Source organism: Bacillus rossius, chromosome 3, assembly GCF_032445375.1.
Source record: "Bacillus rossius redtenbacheri isolate Brsri chromosome 3, Brsri_v3, whole genome shotgun sequence".
NCBI classification, from domain to species: domain Eukaryota; kingdom Metazoa; phylum Arthropoda; class Insecta; order Phasmatodea; family Bacillidae; genus Bacillus; species Bacillus rossius.
Window position 1 is genome coordinate 25677298 of NC_086332.1, and position 17994 is coordinate 25695291.

Consider the following 17994-nt stretch of genomic DNA (forward strand, 5'->3'; position numbering starts at 1 on the left):
AGAAATGTCTTCCAGGTCATCTGAACCACTCATCTGGTTTGACAAAAGAAGTGATTATGCTGACAATTTGTCAAACTGCAGAAATGTTAGAAATTCAGCGAAAGATTTCTGAAAAACTCAAGAAACCCAAGTATGTTATTGACTACAATGAAAACATGGGGTGCAGTTGACAACTCAGGCATGATTATCAGCTGCATCAAGTTAATGAGGAAATCCATAAAATGATACAAGGTTTTTTTCCACCTCCTAGAACTTGCATCGCTGAATGCATACATTCTATACAAAACAGTGACTGGGAGAAATTTGCTTGGTCTTATTAAAAACTTCTTGGAAACACTGAAAGGGAAACAATGGCTGACAGGGGAAAATGTTCAAATGAGGAGAATCCATTTCTTGTAAGGAGATACACTTTCTAGCTGTACTGGCAGTAACTACGAAGAAAAGTCTAACGAGAAAATTTGTGGTATGCTCAAAAAACAAGAAGTGCAAAGGAACTCACTACTACTGCAAGGCCTGCTATACTTCATCCACTGTGCATCACAACATTCTTTGAAATATTCCACACAAAAACCAGCTATTGAAGAACAAAGTAAATAGAGATGACATCACGTCTTTGTATAAAGTTCAGAAAGACAATAAATTAATAAATATAAACCAAATAAACAATAAATAATATTTTTTTATTCACCAGTTGCAGTTTAAAGCTCTGATCAATATGGTGAGGGATTGTATGTTTTTGTGCATTATCATAAGATACTAATAAATAAAAAGTGGATGATTAGAAAATATTGGCTAACACTTTTTTACCACAGAAACTGAAGTGTTTAAGATAAAAATTGGTTTATTAAGTAATATTATACATTAAATACTAAAATATTAACTACATTTTAATAGCCATATACTTGTGTTAGTTGATTAGACAGTTAACTCTTAATAATTATTTTTAATAATTTGCAGTCAAATTAATGCTCACATTACCGAGCAAACCTTAAAAAAAATCATGATCTATGTTTCAGTCTTTGTATCAACACAGTGTAAAACCAGATTATCATGTGTGATGATGCTGTTATGTATACTGATAAGTATGTAAAAACGTGTAATAAATTCTAGAACACAAACAAGATCTGTGATAAATAACTTAGGTTTGATCAGAAAAGTATATGGAAGTGTTATATTTTAAATGAGGGTAGGTTGCAAATGCCAAAAATGCCCCGCAGGAAAAAAAATTGTAAATGGAAACATAAGAATATAAACACACACTGCTGGCAGCATAGCATCTAATATCAATATGTTTGCTTTCATAATGTATATATTTGATGATGCTGCATTCTTATATGCGTTATGTGTTGTTTCATGCTGAACATGTTGGTGTGAAAGTCTGTAATCATCTAGAAAAATTATGAATACAGCTAAACTTATGAAAATATTTTCTTGTATTCTTCCTGGAAACAGCTACTGTTTGTTGAGTGAAAAGGTGAATTTTTCAGCGGGGCTGGAATGAAAACTAGTTGGGCCTCTGGGGAGAACATTGTGTCTACTTAATAAGGGGAATAGAATTTTCACCTAGTCCCTATGATTGCTTCAGTTATCACTGTACACAATATTTTATTAAGTAGCCTCACTATGTACTAGACATAACATTTCTTCTATTTGTCTGTGGGCTGTAACAAAGAAGAATATGAACTTATGCTGCTCAGGAATCCTTTAAGCTATGGCCATTAGGGTGATCTTATTTAGTTGTGTACTTGTGTCTTTGAGGAGCTATACAATAAGTAGTTAATAAAATTTCACAAATGTAACTGTTATCTGTTCTATAATTAACCACCTTCACTCTTGAGGCACGATCTAAATGGTTTTAACGTTTTGGGAATTTTATTTACATGTTTTCCATTCATGTCACATAACTATACTTATATTTATGGATTGGAAATTTTTTTTGCTAGCATGTTTGTGCTGTTGGATGTCAAAAGCAGTTAGTGTGATGAAAATTTGTTTTGGTTCATATCCTCATTTCAGGGAACTCCTTGGATTCGCTTATTATAATTTAGCTCTATGGTTTCATTCTTTTCGTGGACTCATTTTTGCAATGAAAAAATTTCTTTTACTGGGATATGTGTGTTGAACACCATTGCCATCAAATATATCATGTAGTTCAAAATATTGTTTTAAGTTCTTCAGTATATTAAAAAATAGTGTTTTTTGTGGCAGTATCGAAAAACAGCAGGGTATATGTGAAAGTTCTATAAGTGTACAATTTCTGGTAATACAGCCAAGTTTATTGAAGAGCAATTGTTGAAGTCATTGCTTAAATACAAACTGAGTGATAGAATGAGTTATGATCCCCATGTATTCACCATAAGTCTTGTGACAGGTACTGAATGGATACTGCACTCTTCTGTGATTGACACTCTTTTCTTTCTTTCTCGTTCTCTCAGTCATAGAGTAAGATTGTTAATGTGATATGTTTAGGTTTTTTTATGATATCATTCTCTACCAAAGGAGCTAAATACAAAAAGAACAGCATAGAATGATGCATTGCCACTACAAATTCCTAGTGCCAGTAGACTTACCCCTAATTCTGTATACGGCCAGATAATGGTGCTGGTTACTTTTGTTAATTTTGTTCAAGCTGGTAGCACAATTTGTGCTGTATTATTTCTCTGTATTGTTTTAGGTTTCCTCTGTACTCTCAAAGGATTTCAGTTCATCACAAATATATTTTCTCCTAACAAAGCTCACTTTGCTATTAATACTTACTAATTACTGTTCAAATGCCTTTCACTATGTACCAGCTATTAATTTACTAGTTTGTTTTGTTGTCTATGGCCTAAAGGGTAGCAGTGTGTTCAGTTTGTTTGGAAAGTCACAAGGGTGGTTTATAAGTTAACATTATCTTCTGTGTGTTCAGCGTGGAAAGGAGATAATTTTTATGCTAAATTAGATAATCTATTTTTTAAAGATATTTTATGGGTTGTGTTATTAAAGTTTGCTTAGTTGTAAGAGTGTGTGCAATATCAACAAAATGAATCGTTCTGCTTACTGTTTTCAGATATTTGTCATGTAGGAAGTATGGTGTTTGTACAGAGGCGAAGGAAGCCACTGCTAGCATCAATATGTATTGAGCTGTCAATACTAACATGTTTACTGCTCTGCATTGAAATGTTCTGAATGTACTTCATGTAGCATTTCTCACCAGCTCATTCACATTATGTTGCCAAATTCATTACGTATTAATTTCTTAACTGTCAAGTATTATTAACCATTTGTAATAATTGTGGTTTGAGATTATTTAATGCTGAATTATGGCTAGAGAAATAATGCTGTATAGTTAAACCTGACTAAAATTTATGAACATGTTGCAACTGTTTTTATTATGTACTTATAAGTAAGCTATAAATAGCAATTGTCAGTAATTCTGGTTAGTGGTTGGTATGAATGACATAAGTTTTATTTTATATGATATTTGAAGCAAAATTGCTGTGAATATCAAGTTTTGACCTAGGCCAGTATTTTTTTTCTGTAAACCAAGTGCTTTGCTGTAGATGCCATTATCCATTTACAGTGAACTGTTTTCACAATTTGTGATGCCTTTAAAATATTTAAAAAAAATATAACCACTCATTAATATAAGGCTGAAATTATAAGTGTCATGACTATGTAGGAGATATTTTGGATAAAAAAAATGGTAAAATAAATAGTGCAAAACTTAAATCTGTCAAATCAGTCAGTCTGTAAGTGGGACCCTTATGCATTTCAAAAAAAAATATTTTGAAAGGTAAATTAAAGGGGTTAGCCGGATAAGCATAGATGATCTGCTCCGACGTAGTCATATCAACTGTGTTGTATAGGTGGGCCTATAAGTTATATGCATGTATTTTTTGGACCAAAACAAGATAGTTTTGGAGATAAAAGAAGGTTGTCAAAATGATGAGTTTAATTTATTAATTTTTTTCTTGGATACTACTTAACCTAGCATCCGTGAATATTTTAGAGAATACTATGGACACTTTTTATTATACAAATCTGTGTAATTAATAATTATATCAAGTTATCCACCTTCTGGAAAGTCTGGGAAAATCTCGGCAAAGTCAGGAAAGTTGGAATTGGTTAGGAAAAGTAAGGAAATTTACTTGAATCCTCAAAAAATCATGGAAATTCTGTGAAAGTATAATACACTTTAAAATTGAGTATCAAGGTTCTGTTTGAACTAGGCTAACTGTGGGGACTGGACAAAGAACATGAGTGACAGGCATAACACCATGAAGTCCGTTTCAACTCGGTAGACAAACGGATGTACTGTGGCATACAGTTAGCCATACGAGGGGGGAAGAGATGCGCACGCAGGTCTGACTATGCTATCGGCTGTTGTACAAACATTAGCTATGGAAATTTCTGTTGAGGCTGTGGGAGTGTAAAGGACAAAATGTTTTTACGTCCGCGCGTATGCCGCCGTGTCGTACCGTTGTCGCCCGGCCACAGACAGGGCTGTGAACTTCAGTCCAGCCAGTGGCAGGTAACTCACACGGACACATCACAAAGCAATGTCGGCCCATTCGACTGCCAGTAACTGAACGTGTGCGAGCAGCTGGAATCAATTGGAATAATGTCTTCCATCGTGTTAAAAAAATGCATTGAGCGGAAAGGTGCAATAAAAATCCTTGTATTTTTTTCATTGTGTTATCAGATATTAATAAAATTTTGCTTTATAATAAATACATGAAAACACGTTTGGTTTTTTTGGAGGTGGTCACATAATAAAAACCAATACAAATAATTTAAAATTTATTATTTCATTTTATAGAATGTTCCCTTTTATCAGATTTTTTTTTTAGGATTATCTCTGTATGTTAAGTTGTAATAAAGAAATAATATAAAAAACTATGATAATCTTTTTTGATAATTTTCTTTCATATCTCCATGACTTGTCTTGTTTTTGACCAAAAAGAATTATGCATATGGATTATTTATAGCCTCACATAAGCGAAAAAACAGTTGATAGGGGTTTTTTTTTTTTTTTTTTTTACTGAGGCAGAGATCACCTATTCTTATCTGGCTATATCCATATATGATTTCTAGTAAAATATAATTTAAATGTTGGTGTTGCACATGCAGGTAGTAATGTTTTACTAGCTACAACCTGTTAGCAGCTTGCAGCATAAGGTTTATGATTTTTTTTGCAATCAGTTTTCAGTTATCTATATTATTTTCAATAAAATCACTATCACTATATAATAAAGTAAACCATTTGATGGAAGAGTTGGTGGTAAATGCTCGTTATAATTAGCTATTCAAACAAAAAATTTTTTTGATAAATTATTTATCTGGTTTGTCAAGGCAATTTAATGTACATATACTGATATTCAGCCATAGTGTTAGGAAATGAAGTTTAAATGATGAATCATAGATTTTTTTCTATTTTGAATGATTGACAAACAGTTCTTAGATGAAACCAAGGTAGTCCGTTGAATAGTGAAGTTGTGTTTTTAACAACAAATTGTTTAAGTTTTACACAACTCACTTATTTCCTTGTAATTTAGCTCTGTTACTGGGTTGATGTTTGTTGCATGTTTCAATTACCAATTGTTCCATGAAATAATTTAAAATGTAATTTGGTTGATTATAAACACAGTTTGAGTAAATAATTTTCTTGCCAACTTCTGTTGATTACTTGTACAGGACCCATCATTTTGTACGAAAATTTATGTTCTTTAATATTTGATAAAATCTTTTGTCATACATTTTTTCACTTTTGTTTTCATCAAAACATGTTTTCATAAGTTTAAATGATTTAAATTGGTTTATTAATTCACAAGTTATAAATTTTTAGAGGTTTTAGTAAAGCAGAATTTTGATGTATTTTACTATATGGAAAAATATGTAGGCACAATAAATTTTCTGGTATATATTTTAATAATTACCTCTTGATATCTACTTAAAATAAATAAAATTAAACACAGAGAAAGAAAATTGCATACATCTTTGTTTAATAATTTTTATATTAACTTTTGAAGACAAACCAGCCTGCAATTGGCCAAAATGTGATAAATATATAGTTTTATACTAATTTAACTAGCGAGGCAGGGTGGATGAACGATATGGAGCGAAGAAACTAACGAACACTGGAAACTCAATCTTACTGACTTAGTTTGAATATATGTGTGTGTGTGTGTGTGTGTACATATATATGTATATGTATACATACACACACATTTTGGCAAATTTAAGAGTAATTTTTCTTTAACATTTATTCATGATTGTTACAGAAAATGCTGTATAAAACTTTTTCTAAGTTTTTTTTTAAAGCAAAAAGCTATATATCTATACTAATATTATAAAGCTGAAGAGTTTGTTTGTTTGTTTAACGCTCTAATTTCAGGAACCACTGGTCCGATTTCAAAAATTCTTTGTGTTGGATAGTACATTTATCGAGGAAGGCTATAGGCTATATTATATTATCAATAACATTAGGGATTCTTACTAAAAGTCCAATTTAGAATCAAATGCGTTGGAGGGGGTTAGATACAACATGCAGTACACGTACAAAGTGTGTGTTGACAATGCCGCAAGCGCTAGAAGTTTATTAAGCGAAATACCACTCACTGACTCACTCATCACGAGATCTATAAAACTATACACCCGATTGACTTGAAATTTAGCATAGTTACTCATTTTGTGATGTAGACGCTCACTAAGAACGGCTTCTGCGGAAGTCCGATCCCAAGGGGAGTTTCGGGGGCGTAATATATCAAAATTTCCAGTTTTTGGTAGGAAAGCACCATGGCAATGGCTGTTGCTTTGATGATGCTTCATTCGTCTCTTATGGCAACGACTATTTCATTGTTAGTGCAGTCCTCATCACCGTTGAAATTTTGCGGGTACTTTAAATATCAAAAATTGCCCTTTTTTTCAAGTATATATATTTTACAGACTTGAAACTTCACAATAATGTTCCTTATGTTAAGCAGGATGACATTTTCCAAAAATTAGATCCCATGGGTGGTTAAAACCAGGCAACAGTGGGTACTTCGTCTGCATGAGAACAGGATTTTGCATTGTTCATGCCTTCTGCGTCTCCATGGCAACGGGCATCGCGCGGCAGTGGTGTACCCACAAGGAGGGGCATGTATAATGAGCGGCTCAAGAGTGATCTGCCTGTAGACTGCCGTAGCGAAGTGCCGGTACATCATTTGTAAATTGCATGCACGAGTCTGGAAACCATCGGTGCTATTCATTTTCTCTCCGGTACATTATACAGCATTGTAATAAATTTTCACTGAATTTTTTTTTATTTACCATTACTGTAAATGGGAGATGTGGCTTAATTTTTTTCCATTAGTATAGCTGTGCGAAGCCGGGTCGGGCAGCTAGTGTGTGTGTATATATATATATATATAAAACGATTTTTTACATTCTCACTAACGGTTGGAGAACATAGGAGGTGGGCATGACAGAGAACAGTGGGTCATATTATGGGAGCTATAGTAATTTTTTTGTGTTTCAAGAAACCTCTATTTCTACTCTTGGTGGGATTGTGCCCATTATAGAACTCGGCGGAGATTTTCTATTACATATTTTATGTATCAGTTTGGAAGTGATTTTTCAAAATACTGCAGTTATCGTGTCCATAAATATGTTATACATATATATAAATGGTAATTGACACAATATGTATTTTCCCAGAAATCTACCCAAAAGATACCTAAGTTTCAAATACATACAGTTCAGGATGCATCTTTACATCATAGCACAGACTATTGGCTCTTCGCTCAGCGCCAGAAATATACTATTTGTTTTTAGAAAGAAAGAAACTGGGTCGTGTGGTCTTGTTTTAACTCAACAGTATTGCCAGAATACATTTCTTGGGGCAACAGCTGAGGCACACTAAGGCTGCGCCATGAGCCCTTAATGCAGACGCTGGTAGTTGAGGAAGTTTCTAATTTTTTCATATAAAGATTGTTACTTGGTGGCTGGGCTCATCACTGATTTTAATATTATTATTAATAATAATGATATAAAAGATTTCATCAGTCAACAACTGCACACAACCATTCCTGGCTATCGATGAACAATGACTGACAAACGAGGCTACATAACTGCCTATCGTCATGCAGAGAAGAGAGAGCCTCGTGACCTTTAACAAATCACAACACACCTCGTACAAAGGCACATCAGTACACAAATTACATTACATTACCCTTGCATTTAGGGTGTTTCTGTAAAAAAAAATTAAACACAATATTACCAAGTCTTTTTTGATTGTCTCGCATCAAACCCTGATAAATTTACAGCTTCACGTGAGGGCTAATGCCTGATGATTTTCTCATCACAAGAAATATACACAGAAAGCACCAGAATGTCTAGGTTATTGATCAACTGTTTGGAAAATTGGGGCCGCAGTGTCTTTCGTCTTTTCTTTTGAGAATGGCGGCCTGCAATGCCATTAGTGTAGTCACTGCAAATAGGCAAGTACCACCCTCAGGTTGGCACCACCTTTAGATAGTTACCACACACAAGTAGGCACCACAGACCTCCTGACTATACACGAGACAAATGCAGAAATACATTCAGCATTAAAACAAGTACAAACCATATAAATACAAATTCAAAGACCAGTGATGAATAAATAAACATTTTTTTCATACACATAATCATATGTCATATCAAAATTTATGACCATGCGTCTGGGGCCTAAATTGTAGTTGAAAGTACGAAACAAGACAAAACTAAGGTTGTAACTTATTGTGGCATGGCCTTGGCACCCAGACATTAAATTAACTGCCTTACAAATCAAGTAGTGGAGACTGGTGAAGGTAACCTCGTCACAAACTGCTTACAAGTCTTACAATTCAGAGTACATAGTCAGTGGTAACAGAGCTAAAATTTACTCAGTGTTAGCTTGGTTGTTAAAGTGTTTTGTAAATTTATATTCTAATAATTTTGGGTATTTATCTACTATATTACACACACATCTTCACTATTTAATGGACTTTAACTACTATAGGGGTAATAATTACATTAATTTCTTTAACATTGTGAATGAATGATAATCAGTCTGCTGAATTCTAAGTAGTTAAGATCCAAATTTAGTGAGAGTAGTTAGATATTAGTTTTCATAGTTGCCAGGTATTTGTGTTGACAGCATGTTTAATGTGACAGTGTCATAGGCAAATATATTTATATTGTTTGGGAAAGGCAGAATAAAAATTATTGCTTCTGAAACTTTCAATACTTTTTGAATATTTCTTTGGCTTTTGTCAAGTTGTTTAAAGTAGATCAGAATATACCAAGTGCTAATACTGCAAGCCACTCACTGGTTAAATAGGAAAGAATAATGATATGTGTTACAGTATGCAAATGAAAAAAATCATTTGCACTTAATTTATTCCACAATAATAATTATTTTAATTAGGAATGAATAAACATTTTATAAAATGATTGACTATATGTTTTAAGAATAATGCAAGAAATGAAGTTAATTGTTTTGGTATCTAACTGCTAATGCAATTTAGTTGGAGTATCTCGAAACTTTGTTTCTTGGAATAATTTTCTGCCTTTTCCAGTTTTGGGTTGATCCTCATGTAGTAAGGTAGTCATTCAAGCCCGTATGCAAAAAGGGAAGTGTATATTTCTTGTGTTGTGTGAGTGCCCTATTGGCAAGTTATGCAGGGGGCACTGTATGTGTTAACATCGGGGCAATGTGAATAACCCTCGCACTGCTATACATATAACACAGTTTTCTTAATTTCCGTCCATTTTGTTCTGTGTTGTTCGAAGGGCAGAGTTGCACCTAGAACTAGCCCTCTGGTGTTAGCGCGGCCGCTCCGACTGAACTAGGGGCGTCATGACCTCCTATCCATTGCGGTAAAGGTCAACTCTTTGTCTTAAGTATTAGTAACATGTGGGCTGGTCGCTCCCTCACCCATAGTAAAGAACATCGATGTGGGACTCGCAGCGCAGGAGAAAAGCTGGCGTTATTTATGGATATTTCTACAGCCACAATAACAAGTTTTTAGAACAGAGAAGGGTCTAAATTTGACATCCCGGCTTGAATTTTTGACACATAGTGACATCAGAATCATACATATGTTATTAATCTTTGACATGTTTGTAGCTGTTGCACATATGATAAAACTTGTTATAGTGCCTGTAAAAAATTCTAATTATGTTCTCTAAAGGGGTATTCTAAGTAATACTTTGATTGGCGTTGTAAACCGAGGCAAGGCAGCAGTTGAACTGATTTATGATGTCGTTTATTAAGAATTTTTGACAGAAAGCATGAAAAATTGTGTTTCGATAAATTTCTTATATCAAAGGTTTTAAGAAATTTATCAGAATATTACAAATAACCATTACTTTTATATTAACGTTATACATAAAAAAGAAGGCTAATTTTATTTTGTATGATGTAGAATGTATTAGTAAAAAAATATTTTCCATTTATAAATTTTATTGTGCTGTTTTAGTTTAAGTATTCATCCTCTTTATCAGCAGTACTGATCTAATATTTATCAGTACTTAACTTTGTTTTAAAAATTTTACTGTGGTTAAATAATGCACTCAACAAAATTGGTGTAGTAAGCTCTTATGTCTTTTTTATGACATCATATGAGGTTAAAGCTGTTTCTGTCATGTCACGTTCCACTGTCAATGCTACACTTACTAGGTAGCAATGTTAGATGTGTTATTTGCTTAAAACACAAGTCCCGAAGTTGTTAGGTTTATGCCAGACAATACAAACAATTTAATGTCATTTTAATATGTAAATTATTGCTCCCCTTTATGATTTGCTTTCATTTTAAAGCAAGTATTCTGCAACACATTTTAAGTTCTCAAACTGTAAGTACAGGACCACAATACACTATTTTTCATAGTGGTGCTTTGTGGTGTGGGTCACTTTTTCATAATGGCAGGTAAAGTAGGTTTAATACATTATCCCCAAATTGAATAAGAAAAATGTGATATATTTCACTTAATCACTTTTAGTTGCTGAACCTACATTACTAATAATACATTTGTTGCAACTTAGTTTAAAATTACGCATATTTGTTAGCAGCATTAGTACTATGTCTATGTGATAAATTTTTGCACTCCTACCTGCACTTTATTGTTGGTTGTTTTGAAGATCATAAACCATGTCTTTTAGGTCCTTGAAGTCCATGGACTGGGAAGCTTTGCAACACCAACACCAGGACGGTTCCCTCACTGTGTGTCTGCATGTGTGTGTTCTCGTGTGCCTGCTCTTCCATTTTGTCCGTACTTGCTCGCAACACACTGTGTCTGGCATGTGACTGGCTTTTCTCTTGCTTTTAGATGGCAAGCCAGCTGCCTCGGAATTTTTGCCAGGACCTATCTACAATTTGGCACAGTCGGGACAGGTTGTTGCAGGTAAGGGACGCACACTAGCTTTTGCTTTAACTGGTGCTCCTAATGTGCCTAATGAATATTCTCCAACTTCAGGTTAGGCCTTACAGTGCTTCATTACTTAACAAATAATTTTTTTTGTCTTATTTTTCAAAGATAACTAATTGTAGTTTTTCAGCAACTTATTTTCAAAAAAATAAACTCTTTTCAGCAGTTATTTATTTTATGAATTCTCTGGCATATCACAAATAGTTTTTACATCATATGTTAAACATACTTGTCAACTTACACAATTTACTCGTAAAAAGTTAAATGAAAATCGTGTTGTACAGTTCTATGGCCATAGCCGTTATTTTAATGATTTTCTGTCAGTTTTGCATTATTAAAATAAATTTAGAATATTTGGATACAGCGACAGGATATCAACGTAAAAAGAACAGAAAATACATCTGTGTCGTGTGTTGTTGATTGGCTGCTACAAGTCAATCATATTTGGGCATGTGCAGTCCAGTTTAAGTGAATTAATGTGCAAAATGGCAGTGTTGTTTTCTCAAGTTTGATATTATTTCAATGCTAGGTAAGTTCGACATCAGATAGTTTAGTGTAACAATAATAGTTCTAAATGTTAGAATGGCGCCCGGGAAATAAATTTCTATTGTCAGTCTTCCGGAACATAACATATTGCATAAATTTTATAAACTTATATTTGTCAAAGAGTTTTATGCCATTGTGAGGCTTATAGGCTTTTAGTATTGTTACGTCTACAAGTGTGATGTTACAGTAAAACCTAGATGTGAACAGATGAATTGAGAGCAGCTTATGATGGGCGCAATATTGTGTAAAGTACCTACTTTAAAGTGTGTGAACTATGAAATTTAAAATGCAGATTTTTCAGGTGCAATTATCCTAGCTATATTTTGTTTTTCAGAAAATATTTTGACTTTGGTAGTGAGTATAAAATGTACCATATTTAGTAATTTCCAGGTTAAATCATAGAGTGACCAAACTATATTGTTTGATTTATGCCAAAATTAACCATTTGTTTTTTATTCCGGATTTGGGATTTCAAAAGTTGGCAAGTATGTGTAAGTATCGGTTTGCAAAATCCTGTGTGGAATAATGTTGTCTACTATATAGATGCTCATAATCTTCAAGTTTTTGCACTAATAACTATGTGAAAACTTAAATAAGTTATTTAGTTTCTACTTTCTAATGCATTATCAGTTCAACATGGCCATCTCAGGTGAAAGTATCTCTTCCTGAAAGTTCAGCAGTTTTTCAAGAGAGGGCAGTTTCAGCACCAGACTTGATGGATCTGTTAAACAAAAAGAATATCTAGGGGTCACAAGCATAGGCTGTATTCACAACCCAACTATAGCATATGTATGTTTAAAAGTAAAAACACGTACTCCATGATTCCATTCAATTACTCACATAACCTGTGTACATATGTAGAGTTTCTAATTTTTCATGTAAGTACATATGTGCAAACATCTCACACGAACTTTCTCTCTGCTACTATTTCGCAAGTGAGTGCAGTGAACTTTTTCACAAGAATATTATTGCTTTTTTTTTTTATTAAGAAGGTAATAAAATGAAATCAGTTTCCATATTTGATTTGAATTAATCATGCTCAGTAGAGGTGGAAGGCAGTAGTCTGATGGTAACTTTTCTACCTATGATAATTTGAACCCTAAAAATCATCTTGCTTGTCTAAAAATTTTGACACCTATGAACATTATCTAAAAAAATTTAAGGACCATAATCAAAAATATATATTGTCACTAATTAAGAGCTCTGCTTATCTAGGCGCACATATGGTGTGCAGAGCTTCAGGAAAATCCATACAGTTTGAAACCTGCTGAAGATATTTGATTGGTGTATGTTTATGAATAGTTTTTAAGGATACACTGAGGGCAGGTGAGTAATTCTTTTTTCTTATGTTTATATATTTTTAGGAAAGTGCAAAGGCAGGGTGGCTACAGACCGGGAATACCGGGAAAACCGGGAAAAGTCAGGGAAATTTAGTATGTCAGGGAGAACAGGGAAATGTCAGGGAATTCTGGCCAAGGTGCAGGAAATTTTTTGTTGTAAAGTATTATTGCGATTTCTCATTTTTATACACTATTTTAATGCATTTTATTTTATTTCAACCACATTAAAATTGTATCTACCAATTTTACTCCCACATTTTTTCCCCTTAAAAAAAACCGCGAAAATTCAGGGCGCGTGCTTGCATTTGATGCTGGCCCACCGGACCGTGCCGACATCCTCAAGCTTCTTGACTGCGCCGCAGCCGGACCGTGTCGAGCTGGAGAAGCCTAAGATGTACATCAAGTTCTGTCCCTGCCCGAACACGCCCGAATATTCACCTTCAGCCAACCTCGGGATTTGTTTTATTTTTGAGCAGGAAAAATGAATTCAAATATTAAAAGTGGTCGGTTAGGTTAGCTACATTAAAACACTCTAAAACACTATGGGCGGTTAGTTAGGTTAGTATAGCTACATTAAAATAAACAGAGAAATATAAATATATATAAAAATAAACCCGAGGTTGGCCGAAGGTGAATATTCGGGCGTGTTCGGGCAGGGACAGAACTTGATGTACATTTTAGTTTTCGCGTCGAGCTGCGTCCAGTGAGTGCCGAGCACGTCATCAACGTAATGGCGGACGGACAGTTCGATTGTTCGAAAACAATTGTCTTAGCCATGCACGCGTGTGCCGTGCGTGCATGTTGACTAGTAGGATGTAGTTTTCCGTGAATAACATCGTGGAATTTTTGTCTGAAGTGTGAACATAAACAACTGGTTTTATTTATTTATTAGCTGTTTTGAAGTGCCATCATGCAAGTTTGCCATTCGATATGCCTTTGTGAGTGATAACTGCGATTTCTCATCATCAAGAGTGTTTCTGTGTTATGAACGTCGACCATAGTAATGCATTAATGTTAATTCAATAGAAGACTATTTGAAACACGTAAAATCTAATATAAGTTTTAAAAATCGTCAGGAATTTGAGTTATGGTTTAATATTTTTAATTTTTCAAACTTAACCACCACTTAGTTGCCATGTCGAAATTCAGAAAAACAGCATTTAACGAATCATGGCTTTTAGATCCAGACTTCAAGAACTGGCTTAGAGAATCGTCCGGGGATTAATACTCTGCCATATGTACTTTTTGCCATACAAAATTCAGTCTAAGTAACATGGGTAAACGAGCCGTAAGAAGTCATATCACCAGCAAGAAACACCAACTTTTGTTGAGTAATGTTTTCATTTAATTTAAAGTGCAATATAATAAATGAGGTTGGTAATTTACTGTTTGGATACAATTTGCATTGAAAGAAATTCTAGGGGAAATGTTTAAGTTACGTCACAACAAAGTATTTTAACAGTTGGAAATTTCGGGGAAATGTCAGGGAATTTTTCGGCAGAGTATCTGTAGCCACCCTGAAAGGGCTGCAATGCATAGTTCAGAAAAAATTTCTAGACGTAAAACTTCTGGTACAGATCTTGAAAACACTCAAGGGCCATGCATAACATTTTTGTCTTTATTTCTTCATTAAATTATGTTATGGTCACCGTTCTAATCTTACAATTGCTCTGTGCTTGATGAGAAGACTGCGCGTCATTCCACAGCCTTTCGCTTATAAGCCATATCGTGCCAGAGGCACCAGCGAATGTCGCTTATTATCCAGCCTCACTAACACAAATACACACCTGGCTAGGTGGGCCATTAATCTATTATAGTGAGGATGCATGACTATACCAGTTCAGTATAGGTGTCTAGAAACACTGACAATAATAGCACCGGTAAATAATTTTTCAAATGCTAGCCATTATGTGTCATGTGGTGGTTAACAATTTTGTTGGCCATGATTGTTAACACATCATGCTGTTTAGGAGATGGTTTTGGATTTGATTCCACACCTTGCCGTCACTTGTTTTCTTGAGCTCGTGAGTTGTCACCCAAGTAAGTCATTTCGAGTCCATTGCACAACCATTAGGTGTAAAACCTTATACAATCAATAAATGCAGAGCTTCTCTTGAGGTGAATGTATGTTGGACTCCGGCACATGTGACAGGTCCAGGGGCGAGGAACCTAACCATCCCAGGACTGCTGGGTGCGGGGTTACCAAAGTTGAGTTCGGATCAGCAGGAGGCGGTGACACGGGCTAAGAAGTATGCCATGGAGCAGAGCATCAAGATGGTTCTCATGAAGCAGACTCTAGCCCACCAGCAGCTGGTGAGTGCCGACAGGCACCCTTTCAGTACTGCTGCCGTGTCTGCGGTCTGCCTGCTCCAGCTGTGTTGGTTCTGTTCTCTTACTTACTTCACTACTTCCAGCAAGGAACTATTGACCAAGTAGAAAGTGGTACCTTTTCTTGTAAAAGTTAAAATTGTTTTTTACAGTTTAATATGTTAAAAACCTGTTGCGAAGTTTTCGAAGGACTTAACTTAAACTCATTAACCAAGGAAATTTCTGGAAATGGTTAAATTGCATGTACGTGCAGTGAAAGGTCAAATCCGAAATGTTATGGTTCGGCAAATTATGTAATCCGATATATATCGAGCCACTTACACTCGGATATTTTTTTGGTGGATTCCGGGTGTTCACCTCGGCCACCAGGTAACATCATATTGCTACTGGCATTTTGATTTTCTCAGAGTTTATTGTTACTGTCAGTGTCGATTTCAGTACAGTTTTTCTTGTTTCCTAGCAGGTAAATTTTCAATTTCACGAGTACATTTTCAAAATGATCATTTGAAGTAAAGTTCTGAATCATGGGGATATGATGAAGAGATAGTTTTAAAGACCAACAATATTCTGTGGTTTTTTTTTCTCTATAGAGCAATATATTGCTATTTGTTTAAATGACAATGTACTTAATGTACTTATTGTATATTAATTTTTCTTTTATATTATTGTTTTAACATGGAATCTAAAAATGTTTATGTGGAATTTGATAAGGCAAATTTGGGTATGTATACTGTAAAAAAAGGACTTTTTTTGAAACTTGTTTGGAATCCTTGTCTTGAATGCTGAAAAATGTTAGCTACTTTGTGGCTCCCCTACAATTTCATTACAAAACAGATATTGTTAATGTTTCAAGGTTTTCAGGAGTGTGAGACAAATTCATGGTTTGGCTCACCCCCTTAATTTTTAGTTGTAATAAAATTCAGTAATAACCAAAATTTGTAAAACACGTTTCTATAGACAAGAACGGTGTATATTTTCTTCCTATATCTTCAAGTCTTCTACCCAGAATACTTGAATGTCCAACTAATAGTATTTTGTTATTTTTTATTTGTTCGACATCTTTCAGCATTGCTGCTATAATATAAACTTTTTTAGTGCTTTTAAAATACTAAACAGTATTTTAAAAATGCCATTTTTAATGAATTACTCATTGGCACCCAGCAGTGTGTGCACCCACTGCCTGCTTCTCCTGGTGGGTCTGCAAGTCCTACCACAAGCACCATAGGTTGATGTTATGTTCCCCAATCCCCTTTATAAATCAAAAGATACAAACTAAATGTGTGTGAAGTGCAACCATAGTCATAAGGGTTCTGGAGTAGCATACTGCTCAAGCACATGTTTGGAAAGGATCTGTAGAAAAATATCAGGTTCAAGATCCATGCTATATTACAAGCGTAGCTTTATTTTCAGATTGCTCTAACATGGCAAGCCTGTGAAGTGTTGCTTATATCATTGTTTTCGTGATAATTTTTTACCCCTCATTGAGTTTTTTCTGAAACTATTATGGTTTTACACAGCATTTTTAAAGTCTTGTACAGTGGTTATACAGTGTTTTATTGCATAATTGTAACACATTTTATACTAAAATCAAGTTTGTAAAGTAGTGGTGTGATTTTTATGCTAAAAAGCATTTTTTGTCAGGTGAAGTTATTCATAAAGTGCGTATTCATGGAAAGTTGAGTGTACAAAAGCATGCCAAACAATTTAAATTAATAAGCCATACAACAAAAACATTTTGTTCAACTTTAAATAGAAAAATGATAACTGTGGCCCGAACGTGAGCCGGAGTTAACACATAACTATCATTGTTGTACATACTTAATCACGAAAGAGTGTGGGCTATCAAATGTTGTTAACTCGGCAAAAGACAGAGCGCGCACATTGCATACTATCGGCAAGCTATCGATGTTGATATTCGACTATGTGCACGCGCTCTATACAGGAATCAACATAACCAAACATGAATGATGCTAACTAGCCATGGGTGCATTTTTATAAGCGGTACTCAGCGGCGACAAAGATGAACCTATACAGGAGTTAACATTTAAGAAGTCTTTAAAAGAAAATTTACACATCAGACCATTTCGAATTTCTGTTAAATAAGTAAGTGGTAATATTTGAATGAATATTAGATTTCAACTTTAAAATACATTGTTTTACATGGAAAAACTATGTACACAAAGCGCTCGGAATCTCAACAGTGGGGCCAAAAACATCATGCAACGTTTTTACGAGAATTTATTTTCTCCAAATTTTGATGTCCTAAAATAACGGTGTGGTGATTATGTGCGTGCGATAATTATGTGATAAAACACTATGTTCTGATAGTGCCTTGATTTGGTGAACATCACAAGATTAATTTTTGGGGTAA

General features: G+C 34.4%; 1 protein-coding gene across 4 annotated transcripts in view; it reads left to right on the forward strand.

Annotated features, from left to right (window-relative positions):
* Positions 1-17994, forward strand: part of LOC134530408 (poly(U)-binding-splicing factor half pint) — an 89774-nt gene that overhangs the window by 21988 nt on the left and 49792 nt on the right. For 2 of the 4 annotated variants that reach the window (XM_063365204.1, XM_063365203.1), the window contains exons 3-4: positions 11311-11385; positions 15448-15608. In XM_063365204.1, coding sequence (XP_063221274.1) covers positions 11311-11385; positions 15448-15608 — 236 coding nt within the window. Of the gene's footprint in view, positions 1-9774; positions 9862-11310; positions 11386-15447; positions 15609-17994 lie in introns of all 4 variants that reach the window. The other 2 variants (XM_063365205.1, XM_063365206.1) reach the window with 2 other exon arrangements.